Genomic DNA, 24,257 nt, shown 5'->3' on the forward strand with positions numbered 1-24,257 from the left:
TAAGCTACATAAACAATGACGCTCTTTCCATTGACAATTGGAATTAGTATATATGATGTTGACGATTCTCAGCCCACTTCCCAAACAATTTCTCCAGATCCCTGCACATCTCTTCCCCTGCAAACTGCCATGCATGGATCCCATTCAGAGACCTTTTGAGTGGGGCCACTCCTTAGCTCTGACTGTCTCTTGGTGTCATCTTTCCCAGGCCAGATTTCAGATGCTCTGCAACAATGCTACCATTTCCCCCCCACATTTCCTTCCTTCTCCTCTGACATAGATTTCTTCTCTCTGCAGAACTTTATTAGTTGTACCTCACACATTTGACTGGGTTGCCCATTCTGGGCGGCTTCCAGCACATAGGAAAGCACAATAAAACATCAAACTATAAAAACTTCCCTATACAGGGCTGCCTTCAGTTGTCTTCTAAAGGTTGCATAATTGTTCCGATTTAGCGCTAAAGATTGGGTTTTCCAGGGGAAAGTGGCGAGGCAAAGGCAAAACTGCTCAGACCCATGCGTAGAAGTGGTGGTGAAACTGGCACAAAATGTTTTGCCTTTCTGGCTGCTATAGTAGGGTTACCAGATGTCCCCTGTTCCCAGGGACAGTCCCCGGATTTGCAAATCTGTCCCTGGGAAACGTGGCAGTGGCAGCCTCAGCGGCCTGGAGCCAGCCTGGTAGTGCAGTTGGCTCTGGCTGGCTTCAGGAGCTGCCTGCTGCCCGCTGCCGTGGCGCCCACCATTTTTCCTCGCTGGAACTTCCGGCGAGGAAAAATGGTGGACGCCACAGCAGCGAGCAGCTCCTGAAGCCAGCCAGAGCCAACTGTGCTACCAGGCTGACTCCGGGCTGCTGACTGCTGCTGCTTCCGCCACTGCTGAAGGGAAACCGGGGACGTCCGGTGGTAGAGATCTCCTGCCCCCTTCCCCCTTTGTTTTGACTGATCAGAGGAGGCTTGGGAGTTGCGGGCGGGCAGCCATTGCCCAGTTTTTTTTTAAAAAAACCTGCACATTTATGTTCCACAGGGTGCGAAAGAAGGGCTTTGCATCTTGCCTGGCAGAGAAACCGCTCGTCTTGCGCCCCTCCTGGGCAATGGCCACTTGCCCACGATTCCCGAATCTTCTCCGATCTGTCAAAACAAAGGGGGAAGGGAGAAGGAGCTCGGGGAAGGCTCGGGAGTCACAGGTGGGTGATGTGCCGTTGCCCAGTTTTTTAAAAACTCTGCGCATTTATATTTCACAGGGTGCGAAAGAAGGGCTTTGCACCTTTATACATTACACATGTGTGCTTGGGTCCAGGGTCTTTTGCCTCACCATCCCCATTACTGACTCCTTGTTGCTAAAGGACCCCTGACCATTAGGTCCAGTTGCAGACGACTCTGGGGTTGCGGCGCTCAGCTCGCTTTATTGGCCGAGGGAGCCGGCGTACAGCTTCCGGGTCATGTGGCCAGCATGACTAAGCCGCTTCTGGCGAACCAGAGCAGCGCATGGAAATGCCATTTACCTTCCCGCCGGAGCGGTACCTGTTTATCTACTTGCACTTTGACGTGCTTTTGAACTGCTAGATTGGCAGGAGCAGGGACAGAGCAACAGGAGCTCACCCCGTCATGGGGATTCGAACTGCCGACCTTCTGATCAGGAAGTCCTAGGCTCTGTAGTTTACTCAGCTTAAAAAAAAAAAAAGTGTCCCCGGATTCATTGAAAAAAATCTGGTAACCATATGCTATGGTGGCATCAGGTTTCCTTTCCTAGGGATACAGATACTAGGGAGTATCCTAGTATTCCACTGCCTAGAGAGACAGGCGAGTGGAAAAAAACCAGATGAGACCCAGCTTGCTTCAAGATTATGGTCCATGGATGGGCTGCAGTGGTCTTTCAAGAGAAACGAAATTAATATTTGCCTCGGATACCACTGTCTAGTCTAACTGGGCTCCAAACTATCATGTTCATGTACGTTTTGGGAGCTGGCACTTCCTTCCTGCCAAATTCAGAACAGGCTGTCGTTTACCTATGACTGAGCAACTTGATCTGAAAAAGAGGTGTAGAAAAGAGAGAGGATGAATAAACAGAGACAAAATGGTAAAGTCATCAAAGAGCTCTGCTTCCTCTTTGTAACTCTGTTTCCTGTATGCCGCTCAGAGGAAAAGACGAGGCGGAAATCTGCGAGGTGCCTGCCTTTTGACCTGAAAAGTCAATTTGCTTTTTTACCTCCTCGGTCTTCTCTGTCTCTACGGGGCGAAGATTTCTAGCCCACCCTTTCGCACCATGATATTGTGGATCCTTACTGCACTCAGTCTAATTCAGCCTGACAGCCTAACAGGTAAGTCATTTCTCTCTGTCTCTCCCATATAGAGGTGGAAGGGACCCCAGGGGTCATCCATTCCAACCCCCTGCAATGCAGGAATCTCGGCTAAAGCATCCATGACAGATGGCCTTCCAACCTCTACTTAAAAACATCCAAGGAAGGGAGACTGTTCCACTGTTATTGGCTGGATTCTATGCCACTTTACTTGGGTGTAAACCACATTAATTCAGAACAAGCTTGATTAGGACTCGGTTGCCTTGCACAAAAAATGATACGGGATTGAAATAAAGGGTGCCATTTCTGGAGATTGGCAAAAAATTAGTAACTGAGTTAGCTTTAATCATCAGTCTGTATTTCTTGAGAAGGGTCTGTGGCACATGAGGCTTTTTAAAAAGTTGCTGAAGCTAAGCAGATCTTTGTTCTGTACGCTGCCCAGATAAGGAATAAGCTGCTTTGGGCTTCTTGGAGGAAGAATAGGATACATGTGCAACAAATATCACAAATGAATAGCATGAAGACCTCAAATTGGGTGCATTTGAAGATTTGCTTAGATACGTGTCATACAATATACGTTCTGGTTACTTATTTTCTATAGTGTGTCCATCATTAAGGTTGCATAAAACAGTATTTGGTTAATTGATATCTTTGTTTCCACTGGAAGTTTGCTGCCTGCCGTATCTTGAAAATTCACAGATATATAGTTTGGTCACAGTCCTTGTGAGCGATTAGCAGCTTTAAGGTTTAGCGAGCATTTGTTGTGATTTTTTTTTTGCATGAAGTGGGATTATTATACAGCACCCATTAATTGTTGATAATTCATTCTAATTTGTTTGTGGGCAACAAACCACTTCATAAAGCAATTGTTATCCCACACTTTCCAGCAGTTCCCCCCGTCACTTTCCTTACTGCAAACAGTTCAATTTTTATTTCTGAGTTGGTTTGTTGCACAAGAACACCAAATCCATTTTGAACAACTTGAATTTGTTGGTCTACGGTTGAAATTCCACCCGTAATCTAACTTTGGCTTCCCTTAAAAAAACCTCAACAACTCTAGTCAATCCAATGGGTAGATCATTGCCAGTATTTTTATAGTGGTTGTAGATTGCAGTCTCTTGGAAGTTGGACAGCCCAGATATATAGCATAAACTAGCATCATATTTGCACACATTCCAGGCATCAGAAACAGCCCATTCAGGATTTTGAAAAAAAGATTTCAGCACATCTTTCAGATTTTGAATTGTTCCTACATAGTTAGCCCCCCCCCCCGTGTTATCACACCTTAAATGCTGCTTTTGTGATGCTCTAAATGCTACTCTGTTCTTGAGACCCATTAAATAAAAAACTTGTTTTTATTAGCTTATCAAAGCTCAAATTTCTGAAGTCCCTGGTGTGACTGCTACTTCTAAGCTTTGTTCCAAAGGGCAGAATAATGTCGATACTTACAGGCAGAAATCACAAAAATGAAAGTGAATGCACCCTCTTTCAGTATAGTTATTGAGGAAAGGATTGTTGACATTTAGGACAACTTTTTGACACTGTAGAACCTTTTTGAATTCCTTCACTTCCACTCCTGCACATTTCTTGGGAGCGCACGTCCTTTAGCTCCTTATCCCCCGGTCAGATTTATAATTCACAGCTTTCTCTGTCAAACTAAGCAGAAGAGAACTGAGATATTATAAATGAACAGATCGCACCTCCAGAGAGCAAATTAGCAGCAGCAGCCTTTAAATGGTCTCATAAAGTAATGATGATGAAAGATAATGAAGTAAGTATTTAATAACCACTGTGGGCCACACCAAAGTCATTGCGATGCAGCGAATTCACCGGCCTGTGTTGGGTCCCCACATCAAGTCCCAATGCATTAGTGTACTTATTGCATGATGTCCTTCTGCAAACCACAGAACCTTATTTCTAAAATAGCTGTTATAATAATAATAATAATAATAATAATAATAATAATAATAATAATTTGTTATTTGTACCCTGCCCATCTGGCTGGGTTTCCCCAGCCACTCTGGGCAGCTTCCACAGAGACCAAAAATACACTAAAATATCACACATTAAACTTCCCTGAACAGGGCTGCCTTAAGATGTCTTCTGAATGTCAGGTAGTTGTTTATCGCTTTGACATCTGATGGGAGGGCATTCCACAGGGCGGGCGCCACCACCGAGAAGGCCCTCTGCCTGGTTCCCTGTAGCTTTGCTTCTCGCAGTGAGGAAGCCGCCAGAAGGCCTTCGGCACTGGAGCTCAGCGTCCGGGCAGAACGATGGGGGTGGAGATGCAGGTAGAATCAGTGATGATGCTTTACCTAACCAATGGTGCAAGGTAGGTGATTTCAAAATGGCCAGTTTGGATCTTAAATGTAGAAACTAGTCAATATAGAAATGGTGGACTGATTGTGGTTGGGTGAGAAAAATAACTCTGGTTGTATGCAGTCTTCAGAGTAAATAAGCTATTTCACCTCAGGTTTCCCAAATGCAAAGCTGAGTTTTCCTCATTCTGTGAAGCGCCCCAAAATCTTCTGATGAAGGGTGGTACACAAATTTAAGAAATAAAGTCAAATAACTCAGTTTGCACAAACCTCTGGCTCTCACCATTAAACTGCACACATGAGAATGCTCACATTTTGTTAAGAATATAAGAGTTAGCATTCTGGGTCAGTCCACATATAGGTCAGAGGTGGGGAGACTTCAGCCTTGCAAGATCTATTTTTTTATTAGAACCTCAGGATTCACCCATCAGAGCCTGCGGCAAAAGAGAATTACAGAGCTCTGAGGATTTTTGTTTAAGCCCCAGATTTTCTTTGGAGTATCAGAACTGGAGTGCACAATCCTTGTACGCAAAAACAACCGCAATCCTGGTTATTCTCAGCTTCCTTCATTTCCCCTTTGTGGAATACTCACCCCAGGGAGGTTTACCTGGCGCCTTCATTTTACATCTTTAGGTGCCAAGCGAAAACATTCCTCTTTAACCAGGCCTTTGGCCGATTGACACCCGATGCCCTTTTAAAAATCTCTTGTGGAAGCGGCAATCATTACTTTGTCTTCGTTTTCATTTATGCATTTTCTGTTTGTTTTTATATTGTGATTTCATGTTGTCAACCACCCTGAGATCTATGGGTATAGGACGGGATACAAATTTAATAAATATATAAAATAAATAAACAGTCTATTTTATGATGTCTGAGAGGGAGGGTCATTTTGTTGCTGATGTTGTCAAACAACTGGGAATTGGAAATCCTTGCCGATCGACCGTAAATCACCCAGAGATCTACCAATAGACCCTGATCTCCTTTCCTTCCTTCTGCTCTATTTCAACAACCAGATTCATCTGGAAGCTTCTGGAAGGTTCTGAATCCCCTGTGGTTTGTCTCTAACGCCTGCTACTCAGAGACACCTTGCCTCTCAACAAGATGGTTCTATTAGCAATTCTGTCCAATAACCATTGATCATCCCATCCCTAGACATATTTCTAATGCCATCTAAGCTGCAACTACTGCACCTTGTGGAGAAAGGGTCCATTAGTTAATTAAGCATTGTCAATCCTGAAGCACCTACAATCAGCTTCGCAACTGACCCTGAGATATAAAATTTCTTCCACATTGTTTTTAAATCAAGTTCTCTTCATAATCAGAGCCATGTTAGAGTGGAAGCATGGCACGGTCTCTCCAACCTAAATTCCACCCTCCCTGAAACCATTATTTGCCTTTTGTGCAGAAAACATTCAGTCACCTACGTAACACCGATGTGCTTTCCCCAAGTCGGGCAAAAAGCAGCTTGCGGGGAGCAAATTTGATAGGGAAGATGACCCAGGGCACCTACTTGAGATGAATTTCAAGCAGAGGCTGAGCTAGGGTTGCATGTAGCTTGTTGTGTGCTGCCCATGACCTCTCAAATTACATGTACCTTATATGCGTCGATAACACGTGAGCAGGGCAACAGTTGAAGGCAGTGGGAATCAGATAGTCTGACTGGGAGTGGCTGCCGAGACCATATAACACCGGTCCTGAAAGACCTACATCAGCTCCCCGTACATTTCCAAGCACAATTCAAAGTGTTGTTGCTGACCTTTAAAGCCCTAAACGGCCTCGGTCCTGTATACCTGAAGGAGCGTCTCCACCTCCATCGTTTTGCCCAGACACTGAGGTCCAGCTCCAAGGGCCTTCTGGCGGTTCCCTCACTGCGAGAAGTGAGGTTACAGGGAACCAGGCAGAGGGCCTTCTCAGTATGTGGCCTGCCCTGTGGAATGCCCTCCCATCCGATGTCAAGGAAATAAACAACTATCTGACTTTTAGAAGACATCTGAAGGCAGCCCTGTTTAGGGAAGTTTTTAGTGTTTGATGTTTTATCGTGTTTGTAATATTCTGTTGGGAACCTCCCAGAGTGGCTGGGGAAACCTAGCCAGATGGGCGGGGTATAAATTAATAGTAGTAGTAGTAACAACAACAACGACCAGTGTGTAGGATTGCAGCCAACATGTAAATCAGCAGAGAGGTGTGGTCTCCATCTTATGTCTTCCATGCAAAGCTTAAGTTTGATTTTTTTTGGTCAACAAGATTTCACACTTTATTTTCAAATGCTTTTTATTGAGATTTAAGAACACCAACACCAACCAACAAAAACATCAGGCCTTATTACATATATCCTACTTTGTGCTCCATAAAGGCGTTGACTTCCGTCCTTCCCTTCCACAAGTTTTCTTATTCCAGTCTATAATTCACAGTTTCATTGATTAAAAATTACACCGTGACATAAGATTTAATTCAATCCTGCCAACGTTTTCAAATTTCTACAGTTCTCACTTATATAAACCATAAATTTACTCCATTCTTTTTGGTACTTTGTCTCCTCCTGATTGCGAATTTTGTGTGTCAATTTGGCCATTTCAGCATATTCGACCAGCTTTATCTGCCATTCCCTTACAGTCGGAATCTCCTGTAACTTCCACTTTGGGGCTATCAAAACTCTAGCTGCTGTTGTTGCATACAGATATAATCTGTATTATGTTTATAAGTTTGATTTTTTTTTTAAGTCTCAGAGAAGGCAGAGGCTCAAAGTCAAAGGGCAGCTAGTTGACTAAAGCAGTAAAAATCAGCAGGCCACCTTAGACAAAGAACAAACCATTAAAAATGGGTGAAAGGGCTCTTGCTTTCACTTAAAAGTAATTTTAAATACCAAGTCAGACATGGCTCCTTACCATTTTGCTTATGGCAAAACAGCGATCGATACATTTTGGTGCTCGGTCACGTTGTTAAACGATATGCCTCATACTTGAGCAAGGCTGTATAGGAGGAGCTGCTCCTTCCGTTATTTGAGGCCCAAGTACTCTGAGTCGCGGTTGAAAGTGTATCAGCAACCAGTGGAGATCTTTGAGACTTGGTCAGTGGTGCCTGCTAGCATTCTAGCTACTGAATTCTGTATCAGTTTTAACCTCTGAACCATTTCCAAGGGCAGCCCCAAGTAGAGCGCCTTGCAGCAGTCTAGTCCCAAGGTTACCAGCGCATGGAGCACTGCAGCCAAGGATCTCTGTCCAGGAAGGGCAATAGTTGGTGAACCAGCCTGAAATAGCAACTGAAGCCACCTGGACCTTTGACCAGTGCTAGGTCAAAGAGCACTCTCCAGCACCTTGCCTAAGAAGGGAATATTAACAGTTTAGCAATATAGTGGTACCTCGAGTTAAGAACTTAATTCGTTCTGGAGGTCCGTTCTTAACCTGAAACTGTTCTTAACCTGAAGTACCAGGTTAACCTGAGAGCCAGTGTGGTGTAATGGTTAAGAGCAGTGGACTTGTAATCTGGTGAACTGGGTTCGGTTCCCCGGTCCTCCACATGCAGCTGCTGGGTGACCTTGGGCCAGTCACACTTCTCTGAAGTCTCTCAGCCTCACTCACCTCACAGAGTGTTTGTTGTGGAGGAGGAAGGGAAAGGAGAATGTTAGCCGCTTTGAGACTCCTTCGGGTAGTGATAAAGCGGGATATCAAATCCAAACTCTTCTTAGCTAATGGGGCCTCCTGCTGCTGCTGCACCACCACCACGCAATTTCTGTTCTCATCCTGAAGCAAAGTTCTTAACCCAAGACACTATTTCTGGGTTAGCGGAGTCTGTAACCTGAAGCATCTGTAACCTGAAGCGTCTGTAACCTGAAGCGTCTGTAACCCGAGGTACCACTGTAGTCCTCTCCTCCTGTTAATGAGAGGGTGCAAAACCGCCTTTGCGCTTCTTGCAATGAGGCAATCCCTGCTTCCTCGACCCAACCTTCGTCATCTCCCACTTACGGAGCAAGGGATGCTATTATTTAAATCTGGATGGATGCTACGGTCTCCGAGCCTTGCCGGAGTGCTTCCTGGGACCTTCATGCTGGCCATTATTGAAAACAGGATGCTGGCCTAGAGGCACCTGACATGAAGATGATGCGCAAGCCGCTGTTGCAGCATTTTCTTCCACTCAGTTTGTGGGAAGAGGTTAATGCCTTCCCCCAATACAGCAGCAAGCTTTTATCATTTGTTTGTGAGGCTCTCTTCTCTGCACACACACACACACACACACACACACACACACACACACACACTCCTCACAAGCACCCCATTGTCATTTTGAGTAGCATGTTAATACAGTGGTACCTCGGGTTAAGTACTTAATTCATTCTGGAGGTCCGTTCTTAACTTGAAACTGTTCTTAACCTGAAGCACCACTTTAACTAATGGGGCCTCCTGCTGCCGCTGCACTTCTTGTTGTTTAGTCGTTTAGTCGTGTCCGACTCTTCGTGACCCCATGGACCAGGGCAAGCCAGGCACTCCTGTCTTCCACTGCCTCCCGCAGTTTGGTCGAACTCATGTTGGTAGCTTCGAGAACACTGTCCAACCATCTCGTCCTCTGTTGCCCCCTTCTCCTTGTGCCCTCCATCTTTCCCAACATCAGGGTCTTTTCCAGGGAGTCTTCTCTTCTCATGAGTTGGCCAAAGTATTGGAGCCTCAGCTTCAGGATCTGTCCTTCCAGTGAGCACTCAGGGCTGATTTCCTTCAGAATGGATCGGTTTGTTCTTCTTGCAGTCCATGGGACTCTCAAGAGTCTCCTCCAGCACCATAATTCAAAAGCATCAATTCTTTGGTGATCAGCCTTCTTTATGGTCCAGCTGCCGCGCTGCTGGAGCACAATTTCTGTTCTCATCTTGAAGCAAAGTTCTTAACCTGAGGTACTATTTCTGGGTTAGCGGAGTCTGTAACCTGAAGCGTATGTAACCTGAAGCGTCTGTAACCTGAGGTACCACTGTAGTGTGGGTGTGGGTGGGTGGTTGTTTGTGCACCTGCATAAACAACTTGTGATCCAGCATTTTTTCCCCTTCAGAAAAGGGAACGCCTGTCGATCCCGGTCCTTGGAATAGATCTCCAAGGGCTGCATGCATGCGTGGATTTGATTTCTGCCTATAAACATGCAGCTTATGAAAGGACCCTATCTTTGCAGAGAGCTGTTGTCTTGTAGTCAAGAGTATCGGAATGAAGCTGGGTCCTGTCCTTCAGCTGTTCTAGCTCAGGGACATAAGATGGTCCAAGAATGCTTTGAAGGGGTTCACAGATGAGCCTCGACTTCCAGGTCCTGCAACAGCCCGCTCTGATGCAAGTTACGGATGAACTTAAAGGTCCAGCTCTGAGGGCCTTTTTGCGGTTCCCTCACTGAGAGAAGTGAGGTTACAGGGAACCAGGCAGAGGGCCTTCTTGGTAGTGGTGCACGCCCTGTGGAACGCCCTCCCATCAGATGTCAAGGAAATAAACAAGTATCTGACTTTTTGAAGGCAGCTCTGTTTAGGGAAGTTTTTAATGTTTGTTGTTTTATCGTGTTTTTAATAATCTGCTGGGAGCCACCCAGAGTGGCTGGGGAGACATGGTCAGATGGGCAGGGTATAAGTAATAAATAAATAAATAATAATAATAATAATAATAATAATAATAATAATAATAATAATAATTTTCACTCGGCCTCTCGGCTGTGGTAGATGCATTACAGTTTTTGACAATGAGAGACAATACACAGAGATTTAGGAGATTTCAACCTTTGACAGTTGTACTCTAAATACAGCTGCAGATGGATGAGGGAAGACAAGCAATGGTGCCAAAATGGTACTTTATATTACGTTTAGATCACAGTCCTATATGTTATAAGATCTAGACGAAATAAAATTAAATCTAAAGACTTGATTTCAGGCAGTAAATGTAACATGGAGGTGTAGCCAACTAAGTTCTACTCAGAATACATCTGCTGAAATTAATGAACTTATGTCGGTATGTCCGTAAATTTCATTGGGTCTACTCTGATTATAACTAGCCTTGGATACATCCCATAATGTTGGATCTTGAGGTTGCTTCCCCGCTCACTGGCATTTTAGCTCAAGAGCCATTATTTGCTCACCCAGTTTTTAAAATGATGCCAGATTATTACCATCTCGCATTTTCTGCATTGTCGTCCCAACTTTGTGCAGACCTCATTTGTGGTAAAATAAATTTATCAATAAATAAGAATATTGGCCATCTCTCCAATGTGTGTGGATTGGCAAAGTGCTGTTAAGGCTTTTCAGGGCTTCTGTACCTTTCATTAGCAGCTTCCTTCTTACAGCTTTTTGCCTTCTTATTGTTTCCTGCGCAGTGCTGCAACAGCATTACAGTGGTACTTCAGGTTACATACGCTTCAGGTTACAGACTCCGCTAACCCAGAAATATTACCTCGGGTTAAGAACTTTGCTTCAGGATGAGAACAGAAATCGTGCAGCAGCGGCGCAGCAGCAGCAGCAGCGGGAGGCCCCATTAGCTAAAGTGGTGCTTCAGGTTAAGAACAGTTTCAGGTTAAGAACAGACCTCCAGAACAAATTAAGTTCTTAACCTGAGGTACCACTGTACTGAAGAACCAGGATATCAAAAAGATCATGTCAGAAATGGAAATGGACATAAGTTTTGCCCGTTCATTCGAGGTCAGAGATGAAAATGACAGAAGCGAATATTTGCAATATTCGCTATTGTTGTTTCTTTAGCCCACAAACATTATGTAAATAATTGCATTCTTTTCTGCATTGTTGTTGACATTTCCTTTCCATTGAAACACATTGAAATTCATTACATAATTAGAATTATGCTAGTTTTGGCTCCAGCGGACAGTAAGACAAGTGAGACAGGTTTTAGCAGAAGTCAAGTAGCAGTGGAACAGAACAGCATTGATTGCAATGAACACAGGGCAGGATGAACGTCTCTGACTTCTTACATCCCTACTGAAAAATGGCCTTTTAATTGCCCATTAAAAGGGCAAATTTCCCTGTAGTGCAATTTTTCTCACCCCCCCCCCTTTTTATTGCAAACTAATTCTAGATGGCACTAAAATATTTTAGATAAATTAATTAATAAATAAAATCAGTAACGAATCTCCCACTGATCCTACAGGAAATAGGAATGGACTAATTAAGGGGGAATCAATCATTAAACTTTCAGCACCCCTGAACAGGAAGCCATAACCGAAGGAGTTGGCTGCAGATTAACACGAATGACCTCATCTGAGTAGACCTTATAGACGAATCTTGGCCACGACACAGGGTATCGTGAGATAACATAGCTATTCATTCAAACTGTGTAAAACCACAGTTTGAATTACACTTCCAGCTGCGTGTGGAAAAAGCTATGCTGCCACAGCAGTAAAGAGCTCTGCTGTGAAAGCAACCTGATTCTCATGCATTTGACAGCGGGGAATTTTTCACCCCCCAGATCAAGGAGGGGTTCCTTTGTTTCCCAGGACCTGAGCTACATTCCCAGGCCATGAGCTTCATCCAGAAGATCTTCGATGACATTTGGAGCCGCTAACTTTTGAATAAAGTGTTTTTCTGTCCTGTTTTGCTTAAGCATGCCTGGTCCTAAAATTTAGGGCAGTCTTATGCAGACTGCTTAAGGAGAAGTTAGGGCAAGTTATCCCCTAGCCAAGCTTATAATAGTTCCTGAATCTTGGGGGTTTTTTGTTTTGTTTTTCGTATCTACGGGACCACCTCTCCTGGTATGTCCCACAGAGGAACTTACGGTCTTCAAACAAAAACATCCTGAAGGTCCCAGGCCACAGAGAGGTTAGGCTGGCCTCAACTAGAGCCAGGGCTTTTTTGGCTGTGGCTCCAATCTGGTGGAACGCTCTGTCACAAGAGACAAGGGCTCTGTGGGACTTGACATCTTTCCGCAGGGCCTGCAAGACAGAGCTGTTCCACCAGGCCTTTGGCCAGGGCACAGCCTGACTCCCTCCTTTGGCAATCTTCACAGAACTCTAGCCCAATGGTTGCCATCAATTTGATTTGAATTAATTTTATAATGAAATGATTTTAGAATGTTGTACTATTTTATTGTTGTTAGCTGCCCTGAGCCTGGCTTCGGCTGGGGAGGGTGGGATATAAATAAAAATTATTATTATTATTATTATTATTATTATTATTATTATTATTATTATTATTAACAAAGGTTTTCAATATCCCTTCCCCATTCAAGAAGAGTTGCACTTTTAGCAGCAACTCACTCTAAAAATCTCTCTCTCTTTTTCCTTCTAATGCAATCTTATACAGTGGTGCCCCGCAAGACAAATGCCTCGCAAGACGAAAAACCCGCTAGACGAAAGGGTTTTCCGTTTTTCGATGCGCTTCGCAAGACGATTTTCCCTATGGGCTTGCTTCGCAAGACGGAAACGTCTTGCGAGTCTTGCGATTTTTCCCCGCTCCCCCCTTTTTTCTAAGCCGCTAAGCCGCTAATAGCCTTTTAGTCGCTAAGCCGCTAAGCCTTTAATAGCCGCTAAGCCGCTAATAGCCTTTTAGCCGCTAAGCCTTTAATAGCCACTAAGCCGCTAAACCGCTAATAGCGCTAAGCCGCTAAGCCGCTAATAGGGTTGCTTCGCAAGACGAAAAAACCGCTAGACGAAGAGACTCGCGGAACGGATTATTTTCGTCTTGCGAGGCACCACTGTATTAATGTCCTAATTAAGGCTGGGAGCTACATAAGTTAAAGGTAAAGGTAAAGGTACCCCTGCCCGTATGGGCCAGTCTTGCCAGACTCTAGGGTTGTGCGCCCATCTCACTCAAGAGGCCGGGGGCCAGCGCTGTCCAGAGACACTTCCGGGTCACGTGGCCAGCGTGACATTGCTGCTCTGGCGAGCCAGAGCCGCACACGGAAACGCCGTTTACCTTCCCGCTAGGAAGCGGTCCCTATTTATCTACTTGCACCCGGGGTGCTTTCGAACTGCTAGGTTGGCAGGCGCTGGGACCGAGCAACGGGAGCGCACCCCGCCACGGGGATTCGAACCGCCGACCTTTCGATCGGCAAGCTACATAAGTTACTTCCAAGTAAATATATTTAGGAACAAAGCACCGTTATGAAATGCAGCAATGTTTCTCTTTGGGAAGGTTTAATGATACGAAACAAAACCTGCTCTGCTCTCCCCCCACCTTAATATTTTCCTTCCTTCTGGTGCCACCACTGCCTAACAACATTTGTTTCTCTCTTTCCCCCACCCTCAGAAGCGAATATTTTAGTGCAACAGAGACCTCTGCGCCTAATGAGTGAAAGTGCCAAGATATTCTGCAACTACACATCTAACGGAAAGAAAATAGAGGCATTCAGAGCCTTGCTCCGTAAAGGAGTAGAAAGGGTGGAAGTCTGCTCCATTTACAAGAACAGCACCCATAATATTACCAAATACAGTCCGGAAATCAGCTGCCGAGTTGCATTCAAGACAGAAAAGGAAGTCACCTTTAACCTGCAGAGCCTACATGCCAATCAAACGGACATTTACAGCTGCAAAATTGAGGTCTTTGAGCCACCGCCGTATGAAGTCAACGAAAGCCTTGGCACTTTAGTTCACGTGAAAGGTACAAACGTGAAATTCCTTGCATATCCCCCAAATCACTCATGCTAGGGCTACTAGTATTTAACCTGGGCATCTAGAAATGTCTACCCCCCCTTGCCAAATGCAAACCAACACTTTATCAACGAACAGCGAGTTTCCTTAACAGCAAGGGCTACTTTTATTTCGAAAGAAGAGGTAGCTGTGGAGCCCCAGTCTTCTGGTCCAGACTGCAGCCCCATTCTGTTTTCCTTCCTCCCACCCCCCTCCAAAAAACACACAAAAAAACCCCACACCTCCCTTCTGCTGTCCCTCTGCCCCCCACTCAGGTGCTGCTGCAATAAAAAGTACCTGTAAAGTCAGGTCGCAGTTTGGGGAGTGCCCCCTTCTAATTTTGGGGCAGACTCCATCTCAAAAACTGCTAGCACATTTGCAAAGCTAAGCAGCGTCCAGAATGGTTTCAAATTGGATGGGGAGACCATGGGTTGAGATTCCTGCATTCTAGGGGTTGGAAGGCACCCTTCCAATTCTATGACAGCCAATTCTAGGCTGGGGTTCTTCAGCTGCTTCTCCTTCAAAATAAATGTGGACAACTTAAGTATTTTTTTTTTTAAAAAATGTCACCAACGCAACTTTCAGTTTAGCTCACGGTCACTACATTATTCATTCAATTTATCTTGTAGCAGCCATATGGGGTATAGGTAAAGGTAAAGGGACCCCTGACCATTAGGTCCAGTCGTGGCTGACGCTGGGTTTGCGGCGCTCATCTCACTTTATTGGCCGAGGGAGCCAGCGTACAGCTTCTGGGTCATGTGGCCAGCATGACTAAGCCGCTTCTCGCGAACCAGAGCAGCGCATGGAAACACCGTTTACCTTCCCGCTGGAGCGGTACCTATTTATCTACTTGCACTTTGACGTGCTTTCGAACTGCTAGGTTGGCAGGAGCTGGGACCGAACAATGGGAGCTCACCCCATCACGGGGATTCGAACCACCAACCTTCTGATCGGCAAGTCCTAGCGTCCCATATATGGGGTATATCAGAGCATAATAAGAGCCAGGTGCCTGTGTGAAACCCGCAAGCAGGACCTGAGTAACAACAACAACAACAACAACAACAACAACAACAACAACAACACTCTGCCCATCTGGGGAAGGAAAGGGAACACCAACCATTAAGGCTTCCCTAAACAGGGCTGCCTTCAGATGTCTACAAGAAGTTATTTAGTTGTTTAACTCTATGACATCTGATGGGAGGGCATTCCACAGGGTGGACGTCACTACCGAGAAGGTCCTCTTCCTTCTTCTCTGTAACTTCACTTCTTGCAGTGAGGGAACCACCAGAAGGCCCTCGGAGCTGGATCTCAGTGTCCAGGTTGAACGATGGGTGTGGAGACGCTCCTTCAGGTATACTGAGCCGAGGCCATTTAGGGCTTTGAATTGTACTCAGGAATGAACAGGTAGACTGGTATTATGTGGTCCAAGCGGCTGCTTCCAGTCTAGCAGCTGCATTCTAGATTAATGCCCATTTCCGAATCAGCTTCAAAGGTAGCCCCACGTAGAGCGCATTGCAGTAGTCCTAGCAGGAGATAACCATAGCATGCACCACTCTGGCAAGACAGCCCGCAGGCAGGTAGAGTTTAGCAGGCATACCGGATGGAGTTGGTTGACTGCCACCCTGGACCCAGAGTTGACCTGTGCCTCCATGGACAGCTCTGAGTCCAAGAGCCCTCTGCCATCCTGTGCTTTCCAGCAATTGGTATGCAGTAGCTGTGGTCTAAACCACTGAGACTTTGGGGCTTGTTGATCAGAAGGTTGGCGGTTCGAATCCCTGCGACGGGATGAGCTCCCATTGCTCTGTCCCAGCTCCTGCCAACCTAGCAGTTCGAAAGCACACCAGTGCGCGTAGATAAATAGGTACCACTGAGGCGGGAAGGTAAACAGCGTTTCCGTGTGCTCTGTCTTCCATCATGGTGTTCCATTCCACCAGAAGCAGTTAAGTCCTGCTGGCCACATGACCCGGAAAGCTGTCTGTGGACAAAACCGGCTCCCTTAGCCTGAAAGCGAGATGAGCGCCGCAACCCCATAGTTGCCTTTGACTGGATGTAACCACCCAGGGGTCCTTTACCTTTACCTTTTTTTACCTTTACTGCATTAATTTGTCTAACCCTCTTTTAAACCATCCAGATTGACAGCTGTCACTGACTCCTGCAGGAGTGAGTTCCATAATTTAACCATTCAGCCTTTGTGTTATTCAAATTCTTTTTTGGCTTTCCTCACTTGCACTTTTTTCTGGGTGCCAAAGTTTGTGTTCTTTTTTTGTTGTCTTCATTAGGACAAGATTTCATTTTTTTAGATGAAGTCTTGCCTCTGATAGCTTCTTGGACCCTGCTTGTCAACCACACTGGTGTCATCTTGTTCCTCGTAGTACGTTTCTAGATTTGTGACGTACATTCCATTTCAGTACAGTCATACCTTGGCTCCCAAACGCCTTGGGAGTCAAACGTTTCAGCTCCCGAACGATCAAAAACCGGAAGTGAGTGTTCCAGTTTTCAAACGTTCTTTTGGAAGCCGAACATCTGACCGGGCTTCCGTGGCTTCTGATTGGCTGCAGGAGCTTCCTGCAGCCAATCAGAAGCCGTGATTGGGTTTTCGAACATTTCGAAAGTCGAACGGACTTCCGGAACGGATTCTAAGACTGTATCTTATAATGTGTTTTTAAACAACTCCCAAGCATTTTGGTGTGATCTGACCCTCTTTACTTTTTCAACTTCCTTTTTAACCAATCTCCTCATTTTGGGTTTCCTTTTTTGAAATCAAATGTGATCTAGGAATAACGGTAATATAGCTTTTCATTTATAGTTTGTGCAGATGTGTTTTAAAGCTTTTCTCCCCTCTGTCAAGCCCCAGAAACCCCAGAATCTCAGTGTCAACAAGGACCAGTATTCACGAGTATGGCAGCAGCTATCGGAGTCCTTATTGTCTACAGTATCCTAACAACAACAGCTTTTTTCTATTGTTGGGTAAGGAATGGTTTTTTCTCACTTATTTCATGTACTTGAGGTAAAAAGGTAAAGGTAAAGGTACCCCTGCCTGTACGGGCCAGTCTTGACAGACTCTAGGATTGTGCGCTCATCTCACTCTAGAGGCCGGGAGCCAGCGCTGTCTGAAGACACTTCCGGGTCACGTGACGAAGCTGCTCTAGCGAGCCAGTGCAGCACACGGAAACGCCGTTTACCTTCCCGCTAGTAAGCGGTCCCTATTTATCTACTTGCACCCAGGGGTGCTTTCGAACTGCTAGGTTGGCAGGCGCTGGGATCGAGCAACGGGAGCGCACCCCGCCGCGGGGATTCGAACCGCCGACCATGCGATCGGCAAGTCCTAGGCGCTGAGGTTTTACCCACAGCGCCACCCGCGTCCCACTAAGGTACACTTGAGGTAAGGTACGTAAGGTACTTGAGGTAAGGTACGTAAGGTACTTGAGGTACACTTACGTAAATGCAGAAGAGCAACAATAATCTAATTTTGGAGATGGGAAAAGCTAGCGCACTTCTGTGCTGCTACATGGCATCCTACTCTGCCTTGCCAAGCAAAGAGGTGAGCTCTCTAGATCATGAACCCCCCCATGGCCCAGATGTTTTGGACTACAACTCCCATGATCCCTTGCCATAGTGGCTGGGACAGAAGGATGATGGACTCGAAAATATCTGGAGGGCAACAGGTTGGGGAAATCTGGACCATCTTCTAATTCTCTTTGTATGGTTTGATAGCCGAAGGTCCTAGCTCAATGATCTTCGATGGCTGCTGGTTATTCTAAGGCAGTTGGATTTGTCTCTCCCACACCCCACCTTGGGGAAGGGGGCTGAAGTCATGAAATTTGAACCTGTCTGCAGAGTGGGAAGGAAAATTGAGCCATAAGGTGTATGCTGCTGCTTTAGGCTGCGGAGACAGGTGTGTCCCAAGTCTATTGCTGCAGGGGTTGGCTGCTTGACACCTGTCGACTTGGACATATGCAAATAAAAAATATTACAGAAATGCCTTACGCCCCACCAGTTTTCGTTCCCTTATAGGAAATAGGCCCTATTCAAAACTCAGTGGCTGGAGTGTGGTTGAATTACTGGAGTGCTTATCAAAATATATTTAATGTTGCACACCACCCTGGGATCTTTTGATAAAGGGCTGTGCATAAACTGAATAATAATAATAATGATATTTTTTTTAAAGAAGTAAAAATGGTACAGTGACGCTACTCAGCCTCAACTCCAACTTCCTTACCATTTTAGGAGCCTGCATCTTGGTGAATGTTGTTGTTGTTGTTTAGTCGTTTAGTTGTGTCCGACTCTTCGTGACCCCATGGACCAGAGCACGCCAGGCATTTCTGTCTTCTACTGCCTCCCGCAGTTTGGTCAAACTCATGTTGGTAGCTTTGAGAACACTGTCCAACCATCTTCTCCTCTGTCGTCCTCTGTCGTCCCCTTCTCCTTGTGCCCTCCATCTTTCCCAACATCAGGGTCTTCTCTTCTCATGAGGTGGCCCAAGTATTGGAGTCTCAGCTTCAGGATCTGTCCTTCCAGTGAGCACTCAGGGCTGATTTCCTTCAGAATGGATCGGTTTGATCTTCTTGCAGTCCATGGGACTCTCAAGAGTCTCCTCCAGCACCATAATTCAAAAGCATCAATTCTTCGGCGATCAGCCTTCTTTATGGTCCACTTGGTGAATGTGCACTCTCCCAATTGTGCAAACCATGGGCTGGATTCAACTAACTCATTCTGCTAGTGGGGTCCCCCTCTTTCTCCCAAAGCCATCGGAGGGGTGTCGGAAGAACCCCAGAGGAGTGCTTTTTCGGAGGGGAGGGGGAGAGGAGAGATCAGGCAAGCACAAATGCTTGTGTTGGCAGAACAGTCTCCTTAGCTCTACACTGAATTCTGTCCCATGGGCTAAAGTATGGATTCAAGCCAATTTTTCATTGAAAGTTGGGTGGCTGTGCTCTCTAGGCTCCTTCATTACAAGGGGACACTTTCATTGCTGTCTACTGTGCTGAGAACCATCCAGGTTTTCTAGTTAAGTAGTTGTGGCAGCACACTCCGCAGAAGCAAAATTGTTCTTGAAATGGCTAATAATAGTGTAAAGGCCGCATGTCTGAATCAGGCCAAAGGTACGGAAGATTTTGCTAGCTCAGCTCTAGAGACCAGTGCATTTTTTTGCAGCTGTTCCATACACTTGTAAGGAAGTGATGATAAGAAGATGAGGAATTTGATTTCCATGCTTTTGGGTATTAAGTGAAGGGGAATCTCATGTACCTCTCTTGCTGTCAGTACTGAGTACAGTGGTACCTCGGGTTACATACGCTTCAGGTTACAGACTCCGCTAACCCAGAAATAGTACCTCGGGTTAAGAACTTTGTTTCAGGATGAGAACAGAAATAGTGCTCCGGCGGTGCAGCGGCAGCGGGAGGCCCCATTAGCTAACAGTTTCAGGTTAAGAATGGACCTCTGGAACGAATTAAATCTGTATCTAGTTAAACAAAGCTGATACTATATCAGTAGAATTTTAGAGCCATAATCTCCACACAAAAAGTACCATGCATGTCAAGTATTTCCATGTAGTACAGCTTATGTTAAATACGTACACATCTACCAACCGCCATTCCCCTCCCCCCTTATTTTTACACAATACAGTGGTACCTCGGGTTACATACACTTCAGGTTACATACGCTTCAGAATCCGAGACCAGGGAGAAGAGTCGGTGGAAGAAGATTGGAAGAAATTTAAAGATTATTTACAGAAATATTGCAAAATTAATGAATGTTAGAATGATGTTGGAATGAAGTTAAGTGGTTTTAGCAGCAATGTTATTAAGGTCTATGTAAAAATGGATTGTTAATAGATGGGAATTTGAAGTAATAATATACTAAGATAAAGGATTAAGATAAGAACAAAAAGGGAAAGGATTTGCTGAATTAATTAACTGAACTGGGATGCAAAAAAGAGAGGTGTGAGGAGGTCAGAGAAACAAGTGAACGAAAGACAAGATATGGAAAGATTGATTTGTTTTTAATTGTTACTCTATTTTTTCTGTTTTTTTGTATTTTATTTTTTCTTTTTGTATTTTCTTTTTGTATTATTGTAATTTTGTTTGAAACTTTAATAAATATTATTAAAAAAAGAACAGTTTCAGGTTAAGAACGGACTTCTGGAACGAATTAAGTACTTAACCCGAGGTACCACTGTATCTCTCCAGTAAGGAGATGCACAAGGACTGAATTTAGTTTTCCTATGCAGAATACCCAGAAATGCAGAAAAATTATCAACACACAATTGTTTCATCACTCCTTGCAAAAGTGGATTTTGTTCATTGGGTTTTGTTCATTGCAACGATTAAATTCTCTCTCCTCCATCATTTTCTTTGTAGCTGAAAACCAAGAAGAATAAGATTGTTCGGAATGACTATTTCAACATGACTGCCTGGCAATCAAACGCTCCGAAGAAGAGACCTCAACCGCCAGGTGTCCCAGCAAGAAACTACACTGCGTACCGATCATGGGAGCCATGACAATTGGTAACATAAATGGCCTGTTCTCTACAATGGGAAATATGAATGGACATTTCACCCCTTAGCTCAGCGCGCCTGTTGTCGACGGTCACTGGTATCCCCAAGAAAATGAGTTCTCAGCACCGTGAAGGATAAAAACTGTTATGTTATGCTTCAAACTGATGGTGGAAAAGAAGAAAAACTGAGAATGGATTGTAAATACAGTCTCATAAACCTCTCTTACGGAAATGCTGGTTCCATCAGCATTGATGCAATTTCTTGATTGCTTCAGTCTTAGGATTATGTGTATAAATTGTACCAAAACTCTGGCAAATCACCAAGCAAAGAGCAGAGGTAAAAATATGTTGTCTTTCATGTCAAAAGGGGAAATACTGAATGGGAGAGTCTAAAACATATGTTTAACAGATCAGGAGCATTCAGCTAAGTTGGCCCAGTATTATAAAGGACATCATACTATTGTAAGCGAAGTGAGTGATTAGTTGGATAGCTTTGCCATGTAATTCTGCATAGTCCCTTTCCCTGCTGATGAACAAATTCCTCATACTGCTAAAACAATCAATCTGCAAGTCATTTCTGAGAGAGCCTTTAAGGAAGAGTGGAATCTGCAGCCATATGAGACCACCCTTGAGATTTGCAGACTTTCACTAAGGCTTGGACAATGTCCTACATAAAGGAGCAGACAAAACGTCCTCAACTGAGAAGAGAGAATTAATCAACTGATGACCCACATGCGGCTGGCTCCCAGTGAGATCCAAGAGAGATAACGACAGGGATTATATTTTCCTTTCTTGCTGTTTGGACACAATATATGCATGGTTCAATGATTATAGCCAAGCGAAGCCTGGAATTAAAAAGGCAACTGGTTTTTCCTCCCTCAATGCTGTCTACTTGTAGCAAATGTAGGACGTACAATGGCATTTTGCCAGTAAAAAAACCGACATTGCAAAAAAACCAAGTTGATTTTAATTTTCTTGATGAGTTAACAACTTTCGAAGTGTGACATATGCGTTACTGAACAGGAACCAACAGGAGCCTTACAGAACAGGAAACAACTAAGGCTGTCATATCCTTAGCACCAGCTCAGCAGGCACACCCATCACTACCGAATGTTCCCAAGTGCAATGTAGGTAGTGGGTACCGGGCTGTGTGTGTCTTGTACACCGACCCTGGTCTGGTGAGGCTTGCAAACTTTACTGCTCACCTGTGGCGAGTCTTGCCCATTTGACTTACTTTCCTTTGTATAAAACAAGCCCGAAGGAGCCCCCAACCCGCTCACAGGTCCTTGTATGATCAGTGAAAACAGTTGGTCCTGGCAATTATTGTTGTTTAGTTGTTTAGTCGTGTCCAACTCTTCGTGACCCCATGGACTAGAGCACGCCCGGCACTTCTGTCTTCCACTGCCTCCCGCAATTTAGTCAAACTCATGCTGGTAGCGTCGAGAACACCATCCAACCATCTTGTCCTCTGCCGTCCCCTTCTCCTTGTGCCCTCCATCTTTCCCAACATCAGGGTCTTTTCCAGGGAGTCTTCTCTTCTCATGAGGTGGCCAAAGTATTGGAGCCTCAGCTTCAGGATCTGTCCTTCCAGTGAGCACTCAGGGCTGATTTCCTTCAGAATGGATAGGTTTGATCTTTTTGCAGTCCATGGGACTCTCAAGAGACTCCTCCAGCATCATAATTCAAAAGCATCAATTCTTCGGCGATCAGTCTTCTTTATGGCAATTATTAACCACTCTCAATTCCACCCTGATCATTGCCACCTGCCCAGATTTTAACTTATCTGAGATAATTTTAAGATGTATTTTAATTAATTGGTTCTGTTTTTATGCTTATTGTGTTGTTTTTACGATGTTAGCTGCTCTGAGCCCAGCCTCGGCTGGGGAGGGCGGGATACAAATAAAAAATTATTATTATTATTATTATTATTATTATTATTATTGAGTCAAACAAAGCACAGAAAGAATGTAGGAAGAGCAAGGCCAACGTACGACTTGAAATGACTAGGAAGCAATGAATTTATTTTGCATCGAGATGTGCTTAATTTTTTTGTCATTTTTTTCATTTTTTGCATACGCTCATTCCCCCTAGGTAGCACCTTTGTTATAGGTGCATCCAGGGCCGGATTTAGATTTGATGAGGCCCTAAGCTACTGATGCGGGTGGCGCTGTGGGTAAAAGCCTCAGCGCCTAGGGCTTGCCGATCGAAAGGTCGGCGGTTCGAATCCCCGCAGCGGGGTGCGCTCCCGTTGCTCGGTCCCAGTGCCTGCCAACCTAGCAGTTCGAAAGCACCCCCGGGTTCAAGTAGATAAATAGGGACCGCTTTCTAGCGGGAAGGTAAACGGCGTTTCCGTGTGTGGCTCTGGCTCGCCAGAGCAGCGATGTCACGCTGGCCACGTGACCCGGAAGTGTCTTCGGACAGCGCTGGCCCCTGGCATCTTGGGTGAGATGGGCACACAACCCCAGAGTCTGGCAAGACTGGCCCGTACGGGCAGGGGTACCTTTACCTTAAGCTACTGAAGGTAATGGGGCCCTTTGTCAACAACAAATTGTTGCTGTTAGAAATGAGTAAACCAGTGATATTTTAGGGAGCAGGCTAGCGGGCGGCACCCATTACTTACCTCATAGGAGCCTACACAACACAAAACACTGTTGCTGTATGTAGGTTTTATTTTATATGTTTTTTATCTTCTATTTTGGAAATGTACATCCAGTTTTTTCCCTTTAAATTTTTTTTGGGGCCCCCAAGAGAGTGGGGCCCTAAGCTATAGCTTGCTTAGCTTATACATAAATCTGGCACTGGGCTCATCACTATTTATTTATTTTTAGAACTCCATTGTCTCTCAAGACTGAACGATTTCAACACCGACACCAATATGAAAAGGGCAAATGCCCTCTCCCAAAATAAAGTGGGCTCATGCAATCCTCTTGGATCCACTTTCAACAAGAGCATGTTTAATACAGTGGTACCTCGGGTTACATATGCTTCAGGTTACATACGCTTCAGGTTACAGACTCTGCTAACCCAGAAATAGTACCTCTGGTTAAGAACTTTGCTTCAGGATGAGAACAGAAATCAGGCGGTGGCAGCGGGAGGCCCCATTAGCTAAAGTTAAGGTTAAGAACAGTTTCACGTTAAGAACAGACCTCCTGAACGAATTAAGTTCTTAACCCAAGGTACCACTGTACAAGTATTGCCCGCGATTCCTTCTGCTTAGTAGAGGAAAGGCAAGAGGACGCGATGCTTAGGCTACAACAGAAACAGGTGGTATCTTTTTTCGTGGCACACCCACCCGCTTTTAACAGCAATAGCACCCCGGGAGCGTAATTCATTATTTAGATGGCATATGCACACCCTAACCTTTGGCTCAGAGTGATCTGTTTCCTCCCATCCCTTATCACCCAATATGATGTCCCTGAACAGCCTGGCTTGTTTAAATCACTTTCATTTGCTCGCCCTTCCTTGTCAGGGGGAGGGGAGGGCATGTTTGATACATGGCATACTCCAGAACTACTGATCTCATCAAGACCCCACCCGCCCCCGCCTCTTGCATTTTATTGTGTATG

At 45.0% G+C, this 24,257-nt stretch overlaps 1 protein-coding gene across 1 annotated transcript; it reads left to right on the forward strand.

Moving 5' to 3' along the window:
- The first annotated feature begins 1,976 nt into the window (after nucleotides 1-1,976).
- On the forward strand, nucleotides 1,977-22,610 carry CD28 (CD28 molecule). Its single transcript, XM_028707921.2, has 4 exons — nucleotides 1,977-2,316; nucleotides 13,819-14,169; nucleotides 17,047-17,165; nucleotides 20,555-22,610. The coding sequence occupies exons 1-4, from the start codon at nucleotides 2,262-2,264 to the stop codon at nucleotides 20,693-20,695; spliced, it is 666 nt and encodes a 221-aa protein (XP_028563754.2). The 5' UTR covers nucleotides 1,977-2,261; the 3' UTR covers nucleotides 20,696-22,610.
- The last annotated feature ends 1,647 nt before the right edge of the window (nucleotides 22,611-24,257 follow it).

Source organism: Podarcis muralis, chromosome 1, assembly GCF_964188315.1.
Source record: "Podarcis muralis chromosome 1, rPodMur119.hap1.1, whole genome shotgun sequence".
Classification (NCBI taxonomy): domain Eukaryota; kingdom Metazoa; phylum Chordata; class Lepidosauria; order Squamata; family Lacertidae; genus Podarcis; species Podarcis muralis.

What these genes read in the sequence shown, in the direction of transcription:
- CD28 (XM_028707921.2), top strand. Translation starts at nt 2,262, where the DNA reads ATGATATTGTGGATCCTTACTGCACTCAGTCTAATTCAGCCTGACAGC. An exon ending in CACTTTAGTTCACGTGAAAG is followed by an intron (nt 14,170 to 17,046) that starts GTACAAACGTGA and finishes CCCTCTGTCAAG; the next exon opens with CCCCAGAAACCCCAGAATCT. An exon ending in CAGCTTTTTTCTATTGTTGG is followed by an intron (nt 17,166 to 20,554) that starts GTAAGGAATGGT and finishes TTTTCTTTGTAG; the next exon opens with CTGAAAACCAAGAAGAATAA.